The 14,141-nt window shown below is 40.2% G+C and overlaps 1 protein-coding gene across 16 annotated transcripts in view; it reads right to left on the reverse strand.

Annotated features, from left to right (window-relative positions):
• Window positions 1-7,824: 7,824 nt before the first annotated feature.
• kiaa1109 (KIAA1109) overlaps window positions 7,825-14,141 on the reverse strand; it is a 67,744-nt gene continuing 61,427 nt past the window's right edge. For all 16 annotated transcript variants that reach the window (XM_083683653.1, XM_083683654.1, XM_083683655.1 and 13 more), the window contains 9 exons: window positions 13,941-14,098; window positions 13,412-13,601; window positions 12,936-13,153; window positions 12,529-12,780; window positions 11,833-12,036; window positions 11,323-11,517; window positions 10,414-10,548; window positions 9,199-9,379; window positions 7,825-8,840 (listed from right to left, as the gene is read on the reverse strand). In XM_083683653.1, the coding sequence (XP_083539779.1) occupies window positions 8,606-8,840; window positions 9,199-9,379; window positions 10,414-10,548; window positions 11,323-11,517; window positions 11,833-12,036; window positions 12,529-12,780; window positions 12,936-13,153; window positions 13,412-13,601; window positions 13,941-14,098 (1,768 nt within the window). In that variant the 3' untranslated portion in view covers window positions 7,825-8,605. The remainder of the gene's footprint in view (window positions 8,841-9,198; window positions 9,380-10,413; window positions 10,549-11,322; window positions 11,518-11,832; window positions 12,037-12,528; window positions 12,781-12,935; window positions 13,154-13,411; window positions 13,602-13,940; window positions 14,099-14,141) is intronic.

The raw sequence follows: 14,141 nt of genomic DNA on the forward strand, positions 1-14,141 counted from the left end.
TCCATATCTCAATTGATACCTTCTGCTATTAACACATTCAATTTGGAGAAGTTTATACAAGCGTGCTATTACCGAAGACTAAGTTGGAGTAGATAAAAGGTGACTGAAATCAGATTTGATGATTTGAGTCCCTTAGTATTCAAATCATTCCAACTACTGTTTGTGGTCAATAACTCCTTTCTATGAGCATCTGTAGTGTTTATAAAAAACACAAACTTTCAATAAGTACTTGTCAGCAAAGACTGCGTGGCCTAATGGATAAGGCGTCTGACTTCGAATCAGAAGATTGAGGGTTCGAGTCCCTTCGTGGTCGTTTAATTACGTTGTCTGGTGACACAGGTATAGATTGGGATCAAAGAACAACTGTCCAAACTCTGCTGTTGCTTTCGACCAAATGAGCAGGGTGTCTTGACTCCATATCTCAATTGATACCTTCTGCTATTAACACATTCAATTTGGAGAAGTTTATACAAGCGTGATATTACCGAAGACTAAGTTGGAGTAGATAAAAGGTGACTGAAATCAGATTTGATGATTTGAGTCCCTTAGTATTCAAATCATTCCAAGTACTGTTTGTGGTCAAAACTCCTTTCTATGAGTGTCTGTAGTGTTTATAAAAAACACAAACTTTCAATAAGTACTTGTCAGCAAAGACTGCGTGGCCTAATGGATAAGGCGTCTGACTTCGAATCAGAAGATTGAGGGTTCGAGTCCCTTCGTGGTCGTTTAATTACGTTGTCTGGTGACACCGGTATGGATTGGGATCAAAGAACAACTGTCCAAATTCTGCTGTTGCTTTCGACCAAATGAGCAGTGCATCCTGACTCCATATTTCAATTGCTACCTTCTGCTATTAAGACATTCAATTTGGAGAAGTTTATACAAGCGTGCTATTACCGAAGACTAAGTAGGAATAGATAAAAGGTGACTGAAATCAGATTTGATGATTTGAGTCCCTTAGTATTCAAATCATTCCAAGTACTGTTTGTGGTCTTTAACTCCTTTCTATGAGTGTCTGCAGTGTTTATAAAAAACACAAACTTTCAATAAGTACTTGTCAGCAAAGACTGCGTGGCCTAATGGATAAGGCGTCTGACTTCGAATCAGAAGATTGAGGGTTCGAGTCCCTTCGTGGTCGTTTAATTACGTTGTCTGGTGACACAGGTATAGATTGGGATCAAAGAACAACTGTCCAAACTCTGCTGTTGCTTTCGACCAAATGAGCAGGGTGTCTTGACTCCATATCTCAATTGATACCTTCTGCTATTAACACATTCAATTTGGAGAAGTTTATACAAGCGTGCTATTACCGAAGACTAAGTTGGAGTAGATAAAAGGTGACTGAAATCAGATTTGATGATTTGAGTCCCTTCGTATTGCAATCATTCCAACTACTGTTTGTGGTCAATAACTCCTTTCTATGAGCATCTGTAGTGTTTATAAAAAACACAAACTTTCAATAAGTACTTGTCAGCAAAGACTGCGTGGCCTAATGGATAAGGCGTCTGACTTCGAATCAGAAGATTGAGGGTTCGAGTCCCTTCGTGGTTGTTTAATTACGTTGTCTGGTGACACAGGTATAGATTGGGATCAAAGAACAACTGTCCAAATTCTGCTGTTGCTTTCGACCAAATGAGCAGTGCATCCTGACTCCATATCTCAATTGATACCTTCTGCTATTAACACATTCAATTTGGAGAAGTTTATACAAGCGTGCTATTACCGAAGACTAAGTTGGAGTAGATAAAAGGTGACTGAAATCAGATTTGATGATTTGAGTCCCTTAGTATTCAAATCATTCCAAGTACTGTTTGTGGTCTTTCACTCCTTTCTATGAGTGTCTGTAGTGTTTATAAAAAACACAAACTTTCAGTAAAACCTTGTCAGCAAAGACTGCGTGGCCTAATGGATAAGGCGTCTGACTTCGAATCAGAAGATTGAGGGTTCGAGTCCCTTCGTGGTTGTTTAATTACGTTGTCTGGTGACACAGGTATAGATTGGGATCAAAGAACAACTGTCCAACCTCTGCTGTTACTTTCAACCAAATGAGCATGGCATCTTGACTCCCTATCTCAATTGATACCTTCTGCTATTAACACATTCAATTTGGAGAAGTTTATACAAGCGTGCTATTACCGAAGACTAAGTAGGAATAGATAAAAGGTGACTGAAATCAGATTTGATGATTTGAGTCCCTTAGTATTCAAATCATTCCAAGTACTGTTTGTGGTCTTTAACTCCTTTCTATGAGTGTCTGCAGTGTTTATAAAAAACACAAACTTTCAATAAGTACTTGTCAGCAAAGACTGCGTGGCCTAATGGATAAGGCGTCTGACTTCGAATCAGAAGATTGAGGGTTCGAGTCCCTTCGTGGTCGTTTAATTACGTTGTCTGGTGACACAGGTATAGATTGGGATCAAAGAACAACTGTCCAAACTCTGCTGTTGCTTTCGACCAAATGAGCAGGGTGTCTTGACTCCATATCTCAATTGATACCTTCTGCTATTAACACATTCAATTTGGAGAAGTTTATACAAGCGTGCTATTACCGAAGACTAAGTTGGAGTAGATAAAAGGTGACTGAAATCAGATTTGATGATTTGAGTCCCTTCGTATTGCAATCATTCCAACTACTGTTTGTGGTCAATAACTCCTTTCTATGAGCATCTGTAGTGTTTATAAAAAACACAAACTTTCAATAAGTACTTGTCAGCAAAGACTGCGTGGCCTAATGGATAAGGTGTCTGACTTTGAATCAGACGATTGAGGGTTCGAGTCCCTTCGTGGTTGTTTAATTACGTTGTCTGGTGACACAGGTATAGATTGGGATCAAAGAACAACTGTCCAAATTCTGCTGTTGCTTTCGACCAAATGAGCAGTGCATCCTGACTCCATATCTCAATTGATACCTTCTGCTATTAACACATTCAATTTGGAGAAGTTTATACAAGCGTGCTATTACCGAAGACTAAGTTGGAGTAGATAAAAGGTGACTGAAATCAGATTTGATGATTTGAGTCCCTTAGTATTCAAATCATTCCAAGTACTGTTTGTGGTCTTTCACTCCTTTCTATGAGCTTCTGTAGTGTTTATAAAAAACACAAACTTTCAATAAGTACTTGTCAGCAAAGACTGCGTGGCCTAATGGATAAGGCATTTGACTTCGAATCAGAAGATTGAGGGTTCAAGTCCCTTCGTGGTTGTTTAATTACATTGTCTGGTGACACAGGTATAGATTGCGATGAAAGAACAACTGTCCAACCTCTGCTGTTGCTTTCGACCAAATGAGCATGGCATCTTGACTCCCTATCTCAATTGATACCTTCTGCTATTAACACATTCAATTTGGAGAAGTTTATACAAGCGTGCTATTACCGAAGACTAAGTAGGAATAGATAAAAGGTGACTGAAATCAGATTTGATGATTTGAGTCCCTTCGTATTCAAATCATTCCAAGTACTGTTTGTGGTCAATAACTCCTTTCTATGAGCTTCTGTAGTGTTTATAAAAAACACAAACTTTCAATAAGTACTTGTCAGCAAAGACTGCGTGGCCTAATGGATAAGGCATTTGACTTCGAATCAGAAGATTGAGGGTTCGAGTCCCTTCGTGGTCGTTTAATTACGTTGTCTGGTGACACCGGTATGGATTGGGATCAAAGAACAACTGTCCAACCTCTGCAGTTGCTTTCAACCAAATGAGCAGGGCATCTTGCAAAGAGTGGTTAGTGCCTGGTCTGATATTAAACTGAACAATGATGGTTTTTGCAAGAAGTGTTTAAAGATGACTGTCTTAGATAACAAAAATTAAAGAGCTTATAGAACGAATCAGCAACCTCTACCAAAATCCATGAAAGCAAGCAATTTATTAATTCATTCTTGGTACAGCCCAAACATTCTGAACTCCCTGGCCTAAATATCAGTGCCATTCCATGTCCTAAACCACATCAGCAGGCCGCTTTCCCTTCTGACCATGTCTGCTTTTGCCCTCTGTCCCACAAGGTTATTGAGCATCCAACTACCCCTTTAAGGCGCATACCCCCCTCACTGGTACACCACAGGTGTCTCCTGCCCTGATACAGCCCTCCTACCTGCATTCTTGACCCCATTCCTTCCAATCTAATTAAATAACTCTACCCGGTGCTTGGTGATCCTATTTTGAAAATGACTGCATTGTAGGCTTGTGGGGTGAAACCTGTATGCAAATAATTGCATTTAATTTCCTGAAGATTTTAGACAAAAAGACTAACAACAACTGACAATGGCTGCAGTACAGGCCTGGCAGCGCATCACCATAGGAGATACACAGCGTCTGGTGGGTTCAATGGGTCAAAGACTTCAGGCAGTTATTGCATGCAAAGGATTGTCAACCAAATCCTAAATATGAGTGCTTAATTTGGACATTACATGTATCTGTCCCATTACTTTTGGTGGCCTGAAAAAGGGGGACTATCTATAAAAAGTGTTCTGAATGGTGAAACCAACACGTGCAAAAATAAAATAAAAGCTGACAATCAATACTTCAATACTCCTCATAGTAATAGCATGATTTCCAAACTTTTGGAGTATAGAGGGGAAAAAATCACTCACTGTCTCATGTCTTATGCAGGGCACTGTATGTGAAAACAACGATTTTATAGATTATTGGGGGTAAAAGTTTCATTAATTGATTTTCAAAATTACAGCCACAAGCACCCACTGAGTGAAAACTCATTGTAGTTTCTGAAAATAACTGAATGATCTTTTTGACGACAGAATGTAGAACATTGCTGTTTTCACATATGTAGACACTGGTATGGTGCTGGAGATAATTTATGTGATGTTAAAAGTGGGTGAAGTGTCCCTTTAAGTATACAATGTCTGACTTCAAAGAATAGATTATTTTGTCCTTGGAAATGTTGCCCTATTGTTTACACTTATCCAATAATTTCTAGCTAGTTTAGTTTGGAATCAAATGTGGGGGAAATCTTAGCTTAAGTAACCGATTATAATTAAATTAAAAGTAAGCCAGGGATGTGGAAATGAGAAAGGCACTTAGAAAGGGTGAATCCAATGCAATAAAGTAAAAAGATATCAAACACATAACAGGACAATAGATCTGGGAAACTAAAGGGCATATAATGCTTTGGAGGCAAATTGCATTATTCATAGTCAAATAGTACCACAGCAAGAATTCCAATTATCTTGCAAAAACAGGAAGAAATAATGCAAATCCTTACAGACCAAACTCACTAATTAGCATTATTCTAAGAGAATGGGAGCTTTTTTTGTCTAAAACTCTGGCTATATACTGTGGGGATGACACCTAGTACATGTGTATCATCAAGCGGCAGAGTGTAGAGAAATGTTTCAAAGTGGAGAGACTCAGATCTGTGTTATTTATTATGTATGAGAGAGTACATGGTGCTGAAAAGTCATGGGAAATCAGTGTATTTGCCTGGTATCGACTGCCACTGTGGCAATATTCAGAATATCTAACATTACATATAGTAAAAGCCAACAAAGGCTGCTCAGTTTGGGCTTGGATTTGAGTACAACTACTTTGACCGAAAAGAAACAGATTCCCTCTGTTTGCTCATTGCACCACTGATGCATTGCAACATTTCATCAGCTCCATTTTGCTGAAGAACAAGTGTAGAAAAGGAACTAAACCAATAACATGTTTCACAAAAGAATAGAATACCTCCTCGTCATTTTATATTATTATATATTCCTTGACTTTCATTGACGTCTCTTTGGTCCTCATGTTGACAGACACCAATAGCAGACAACAAAGGCAAATGCAAAGCCTAGAATCACTAGATATTGACAACTGTCTTATGCCTGCACAAATGATGTGACGGAACACACCTGACTAACCAGAAACACATATCAAGTAAAAAAAACTATCAAGACAATTTTCCAATACTTTTGGGGGACTATTTATAAAAATTGTTGTAATTTCTAAATCTGAAAAAAGAAAACATTGAAAACATTAAAGCTGAGAATCTCTACTTTAACCTTTGTAATTGTTTGGTCTCAATGATTAACCTGTAATTGTTTGATTTCAAATCCAAACTGTTGTTGTATAGAACTAAAAGAAGACTAAATGTCTTTCAATATCTGCATCTCTGCATCTCTTTCCAATACTTATGGAGGGCACTGTATGTGTCCCATATGACCTTGGTGGACAGTCTCAATGAGCTCATAGGGTTGAAAAAAGCTAGGAAAGTACCATAAATCATCAATTGTTTTAACTAGATTACTACACAGTAGGTAATGTATGACTATTACCTTGCATTACTAGCATAAGCATAAGATCAATCTTTCAAACAAGACTAATGTGGCCCAGCATGGTTAGAAGCTGCTCCTTTACTCAAAATGATGAAATGAAGGCACATATTAAGGAGCTGTGAGCTTGACTTATAATTATAAAGAAAGAGCAAGAAGACATTGGGGATTGTTTCGAGGGAAATGTTAATCATTTCTCAACAGTGTGAATACCACAGGGGGTAAATGTGTGGGTTGATTAGGGATTAGCCTCCTGGAGAGTTGAAAGAGTCAAACAGCTGAGTTTTGACTCCATCTGCTGGCCACAAATCTTGGCTCCAACAGACCCCAATCTAGTCTGGCCCACTTAGCTATAGTGCCCCAAATTCAGTGCCTACAAACTGAGTCACTGCCCCATCTCCACTCAAGTTATTTGTATTTAACCTATCAGTATATGGATTTTGAACATCAACTGCCCACCCAGAATTGGCTGCTATACAGCCATTCAACACACAAAGTTTGCTACACTCATGTAGAGCCCATTAGTCTTGGCAAGCAAGACTAACCCTAATCAAACATCTTGAACGAGTTTTTTCTGTTCATACACTTACACTGCTCAGATTGCAATAATGCTGTAATACAAAATCTCTGCTGGATAGTCTGAGCAGAACCTAAAATAAGTATGGGGCAACCTTCATAGAAGTATTTTAGAAAAGAAAGATCTGTCAATGTACACACACACAAAATATAATATCTTTGCATGCACACACACAGCGCCCACCTTTTTCCACCTCTTCATTCTGCCACTGTCTGCTTCTTCCTCACCGATGCATCTTCAAAAATGCAAAACACACACTGCATGAAATGAATGGAAACATTGCCTCACAATGAGGGGATGTGAGTGCCATTTTTTTGTTGTTAAAATACCCCTGTAGTTTTGGGTAAAGCAGCCAGAGTACTACATTTAGAGGGGACTTCAAACTTTTTGGTCATTAAATCACTACCTGTTTTTTGCACGGTCTTAAGAATACATGTAAATTGGATTGATGTATGGGCTCATACGCAGGGGATTAAATGTGTATTCCCTTTTTTTATACTTTTATTTCCCATTGGTTTTTTACTTGATAACTTGAAAAGATCTCACATTATAAAAATAATTAAAATAATACATCACATTTATATGGTGCTTTTCTAAGAAGAAGAAATAGGTACAACAGAAAAAAACCCAACAACAACAAACAAACAAACAGCAAGAACTACAACGGGTTTTGAGGCAGAACTGAAAGATGATTATGGATTGAAGTTACGGATGGATCAGGGGAGTGAGTTCCATAGCCTGGGTGCAGGCCTGGAGTATGCCCTCTTACCAAAACTGTGCAGGTTGGATTTGGGGTTGGTGAACTGTAGGAACTAACTTGGTGGGGGAGTAAGTCATACAAAAAAAAAGAGTGAAAAACGTTGTGCACCTCCATACAGGCCTGTTGGTCTTGTATGATTCTTGCTCAGGGTGAACTTCGGTTCAAAGCCTGAACATGTTAACAAGTTAATTAATAGTACAGCACAACAGAGTCAGATGTAAAATTGGATGGCAATGATTTTATTATGTTAAGAAACCAACACATTTAAGAAATTCACAGTTATTTTATATGAAGTGTACACTGGTCTATTGCACATATTAAAAAACAGGCTTGACACACCCAGCTAACATGGTTTGTATACTATACATTTCACAATAAATAGAGATTTAAAAAAAAAAGTGGGGTTAATCTTTACAATTTCATTGCATCTTAACGATTGACTTAAGTGGTGCCTCTAGCCATCCAATGTTTTTAATTCATAGGAACTATCTCCAAAAAACATTGCCAATGGGAAGAATTTAGAAAATCTGACATCTAAAAGTAAAATTCATGCCTATTTACCATGTGTTTCATTGAAAATAAAGAAAAGGCAATAGTTTAGAAGTAATTTCCCATAACATGTCAATGAGCCTTGAAAGCAACACAGATCGTTTTGCTTAGTTTGTTGTAATGCCTTACCATATGTATAGAATAAAATCCATGTTGTTGTTTTTCAGCAGGGTCATCATTTTAAGCAGCGATAAGACTTCACTTTACTACTTTGTTCAAAATATACATAAACAACAACGGTGCAAAACTTTCAGTCAAAACCCATAGTGGCATGCACCACAGTAAACATCTATGCTGAAATTCACACGACCTAACAGATAAATGTGTGCCTATGACGAATGCACTGTACAGAGTTGAGGAAATATCCAGTGTATTCCAGTTAGCAGGGATGTTGTTCATTGACAATTTACAGTCTGACTTCCAGCTTCAAAATGTCTGTTATAAAGGTTATCAGTGTTGTGTTTGAGTTTTAAGCTCTTCCTTATCTCGCCCTTTCTTCTCTTTCTCGTCCTGTAGTGCCGTGCCCAGTTTCTTGATGAGGACAGAGAGGACCTTGTCCAGGGGGTCCATCACTCCCCTCTGCAGCCATTTGGGGATTGTAGTCCTTGCATGGTGGAAGCCCAGTTTCTGCAGAATGTAGTCCACGCCAACGGGGTCGATCTTCCGTCCTGTCCAGGAGATGAGCCTGAGGAAATTCATTTAATGTGTTTTTTAATCAGTCGAGGGAAGGGCCATGCAATTTTCAATTTATAAAATCTCGCTATCTTTTAATGCTTTAGAATTCAACACTGTCTATCCTCCCGTTACACTCCCTTTGCTTTTATGGATTGGAATGTTACAATTTCTTTAGCTGTGTAGTTTTATTGAGTTAATACCAATGTCTGGTCTAAATTTTATGTGAATATCTGCAATGGAAATATGTTGAATTAAAATAATTGTTGATACTTATTTCTCCCACTCTATATCCTAGGAGTAAAACAAATGGCTAGTTGTATCTTTAAACTAGGATTTGTTTCTTTGAGCTTTTGGGTTGAGTGTCTTACCTCAGCGTAGGCTCCAGGTGCCAGGTGTTGCACATGAACTCCCTCCAGTCCACTGTTGTGTAGTTGATGCCGTCTTCCTGGTTCTTGTCTGTGGAGTTCTTGTCTGTGGAGTTCTCGTCGTGCAGGGCCGTTGGGCTCTTCTGGCCAGGTCGAGTTGTAAAGATCCGGGGCGCAAAAAGAGCTATGAAAAGAGAGAGAGAGAGAGAGAGAGACGCAATATAAATTTTTATGAGAAACTTGTATACCCAAGACTTCTAGACTGTACCTTTAATACGCTATGAAAGTCAATACGTCACAAACTGATTGATAGCAAAACAGCACTGTAGTAACGGTACATTCCAGTAAATTACTCAATTTCCCTTACCTCCAAGCTTAGTAAACCAAAACCAAATCAGAACATAGTGCCCTCCATAATTATTGGGACAGTGAAGCAATTTCTTCTTGTTTTGACTCTTCAAGATTTGTAGTTCAAATCAAAGTATAAATTCTCATCTGATATTTGAGGGTATTTATGTACAAATTGGTTTCACCATTTAGAAATGACACTTTTTATACAGTCCCCCTATTTCAGGGCACCAGAAGTATTGGGACAATTCAGCTGCTAAAAAGTACCTTAAAGAGCCTGCAGAGTTCTGAAAAATAGTCTTGAGGACAGATAAGACAAATATTATGATGTACCAAGAGGAAGGTTTGGTGAAAAAAGGAAATGCCCTTCAGGCTGTTATTGCATGCAAAGGATGTGTCTCCAAATTATAAACATGAGTGCTTAATTTTGACATAATATTAATCTGTCCCAATACTTTTGGTGCCATGAAATAGGGGGACTATGTATACAATTTTTTATCATTTCTAAATGGTGAAACCAATAAGCACACAAACACCCTCAATTAAAAGCTGAGAATCTCTACTTTATACTCCACAAGTCTGGATTTGAAATCAAACAATTACTGTGAGGTTAAACCCAAAAGAGGAACAAATGCTTCACTGTACTAAAAATTATGGAGGGCACTGCATTTAGTTTGTTAGCTATCATTCAGATGTACTTTTTGCTAGCAATCACAACGGTGACGTCTGTCTCAAAGAATGACGAGTGTCTCAAGTTATGTTTACATTCTGCTGTTTGTGACGTAGTGACTTGCATTGCATATTGAAAACAAACGTCTGTTGTCTATATCTAGTGAGTAGTGAGTTTGAGGGCATGGTAGTGGTTCTGACCTTTCTCTTTCTCCTTCAAGTAGGCAGACACCAGGTCATGGAGGAACATGATGAGTTCGGCGTCCATGGTGACACAGATGTGGTCGGTGAACTCAGTCACCACACTGCACTCCACCTTGGGCTTGCTGTTGGAGTCTGAAACAGAGGACAATGTTGTGATGCAGCCTTCCCCCGAAGAACTGTAGGACTACAATGCTATGCTTTAACGCTATACAAAGCAACACAACTTCATTTTACAGAACTGGGTGACTTCCTGTTGTTACCATACGTGACCGTGTGAACCACAGTCAACACTTAAGCCAACATTTTACGTAAAGAATTAGCGACAACAATCCTGTAGCATCTCTTTAAAAAGGTACGGCACCGAAAAGCTCGCAATTTGGTGGGGCTGGTGGGGGTATTTCAACTTGAGGAGTGAGTTTACCACTTCAACTTGGTTACACTCACCCCTCGAAACTCACTCCACAGCGACACCAGCCATTGAGCTGAGCGCAACTGCGGATCCAAGTCAGCTGGCACCACTGTAACAGGCCTCACACGCTGCCACAACACAGGATTGCTTCCTTGCTCACACTGGGACTCTATCTTGCGTCCTTTGGTTACATTTACTAAATGTGTGCCTTCCCACGACAAGCACCCACATTAGGAGCAGCCAATAATAGTAATAATAGTAGTATATCTGAATTCTGTCATTAATATCATCGGGAACAATGTCGCCCCAATCAACAGGTGTGAAAACAACTGGTTTGGCTCGAGGTGAAGTTCTGTATGAGAGTTTTCATTAGCCTTTGAAACCTTTTAAACTTCATATACAGTTGGATCTGAAATTCAACTGGAACAAAAAAAATAGGCAAATGGGCAAAAAATGACTGTCACTGCAACTAATAGGAGGGATGACTACAGTCCTACCGCTTAAGCAGGGTTCGTCTGGATCCTGTACGTGGATGGACTTGAAGTCCAGCTGCATCCTTGGCAAGGCGAAGATGGTCTCCGTCTCATGGTTGTAGGTGGACGAGCTGCGGAAGCTGCTGAGCAGGCTGGAGTTCTTGGCGGCCGCGCCACTCTCAGGGTTGTTAGCGTCCACATTCCGCAACAGGTTCAGCTCTGAGAGGACGGAGACAGCAGAGGGACACAATACATTAGAAGAAAAGTGGATTCCATACTCCTAAGTACTCCGTTATACAACATCTAGTGTATTTTTTTGCCTGCAGTGTTTTGATCAGCAAGATTTAAATATTGTTTGTTGATGAGTATAGAAAAGAGGTGTCACTGAAAGTCAAGGAAGCCATTATTAGCAAAATATGTAACAAAAATCTGTCATGGCTAATCAACTACAGCCAAGGTCAGGGTCAAACCAGGAAAACATGTTAATAATAAATGGTGCCCAATTTTATTATTGAGTGTATTCACTATCCTTACCTTCATTCCTCATGGCGGTGACGTAGTTGAACCACTCTTTGACTGTAGCTACACCATGCGGAGGGTTTTCGTGGCGGCGGCGGGTGATTTTAGTGATGGTTGCCATGGGGCTTTCTAGCGCACCGCAAGGTTTGGTTACCATGGTGTTGTGACCGAGGTGGAAATCCAACGTCTGCACAATGTAGGTGGAGTCATCGTTGGAGCCTTATTGAATAGAAAATAGAAATTCTGTGACATCTCAATGATTCAGATCAATGAAATTAACCTGAATGAATACACATCTGCTAGTGAAAAAAAATATTGAATGATCAAATGTCATAACTAGGGACATGCCATTATTCATGTTGAATTTGTGTAGAGGGAGCAATGCCACTTTTATCGACCCATAGCCTATGTGGGAAATCTGTTCTGAGTGCCCTAGACCACATTACATCAAATAAGGGGTTTTATTTGAGATCATGAGATTGCATATTAATTAACTCATTGCGATATAATGTTTCTCAGTTGATTCTGCAGATTTCAGCAGTAGGCTATATGGACACAGCATGCTCACAACGCAAAGAGCGCAGTTCGTGTCGTTATTTTTCTGCTCACGTCGATGTATTCAGTTCACGTATTTCACATGATTGAAATGAGAGCTTTCTTGAATGCTTATTTGTTTGCGATAGTCAACCACAGGTTGCATGAGGGCCTTACCGTCCTCCAATATCTTCTGAGCCTCAGTCCAGAAGGCTATGTTGGGCTCCTCCAGGTGGAACAGTGCCCAGGACTTGGAGCGGAAGTTGGGCCCATGGAAGCAGGCCAGGGTCATGTGGTTGCCATGGAGACTCATGGAGCCGCCCAGCTGCACGGCATCCTCTGGGAGGGGCATCTGGAAGAGGGAGATGTGGCACCCAGCGATGACCTTCAGTACCCCAGGCCAGTGGCGGTGGTGGGCCGCATCCATATCTGATGTGAGAGAGAGAGAGTTTCTTGTTGTTTTGGTTATGATATGATTAGTTATTCTTCTCTCATTTAGAAGTCATAATCATAAGCAAGGGGTATTGTTCATTATTTAGAATTTCAGAAAAGTGACAGTGGCTTTAAGCAGAAGGGAAGCTTACAGAGCTCTGTGGCTCCTTTCTCGATGTTGATGACAGGGGCCTTGGGCGGCAGGTAGGGAACTGGGCCCCAGGTGGACAGAGCCCGCTTGCTGGTGTCAAACTGCTGAGTAAAAAACTCCTGGAGCTTCATGCCGATCTTGATGAGGTCCGGTGTGGTGGAGCGGGAGATAATCACCTGGAAGATGTCCCACTGCAGGTCCCCATGGACAAAGATCTCACTGGGTGGAGGGAGAGGAAGAGAAAGATCAGTCATGTGTCATGAGACAGACCGAGACAGAGATGTAACAAGCCAATATGAAACCATATTGGTCGACATTAAATGGTTTATCTTCAAGCTGAACATTTCTATACTTTGACCGCGAGCTACACCTTCTTCACAAATACGTAAGATAGCCTATACCTGTTTCTGGTTGGCTAGCCTTCACTGGGCAACAACCTCAAACTTTTCTCTAATGGTCTGTCTAGTGTCATCGTACCTTTTCTCTGAAAGGCTGGCTTCCATGGTACATAGGTTGACCTTCCACTCGTCCTGGAGCTTCAGGTCAGCGTTGCTGAAGATCCCCATGAGGATGCTGGAGCCCATGTAGTCTACACGTGCCTCTGTTGAGCCCATGGTGATCTGGATCTTGTGGCTGGGCTGCTGGTTGGGATGCTCCGAGATGTGTGCTAACACGAACAAACGGTGATTAGCAGTAGTGGTAGAGCGATCTGAAAGGTCCAATGTCGTTCTTCGAGGATGCTATATGTTCCATTAAGGTCAGTATACAGTATGCATGTCATATATATTTTTGGGTGCAAATTACTTATGGTATTTTTAATATTAGAGTACTTTGTTATCAGGTATGCTAAGACCTCAGTTTCACTTGTATTTCTTATGCAAAACAATGGAATTTGTTGTATTGACACTTAAATGTGAACGATTTTTCTGTGGGGTTTTTAATAAATCTGAGGTGATTTGGTGAATTGTCACATATATTCATTACTGTGAACTGCTGAAGTACTTACAGACCATCTCCAGGGTGTTGACGTCAATGTTGCCACCCACCACTCCGCCTTTGGAGTCCAGTTTGGACCGGCCCAGGCCCACCGACATGCTGATCTCTCTGTCGCGGTTACTACCCACCGAAAGTCGACCCTGACTCTTCAGCCCACTTGTGGTCCAGCTAGAGAAAAAAAAAGAGGAAGGGAAATTGTGTCTTACCCACC

Source organism: Argentina silus (genome assembly GCF_951799395.1).
Source record: "Argentina silus genome assembly, chromosome: 13".
NCBI lineage: Eukaryota > Metazoa > Chordata > Actinopteri > Argentiniformes > Argentinidae > Argentina > Argentina silus.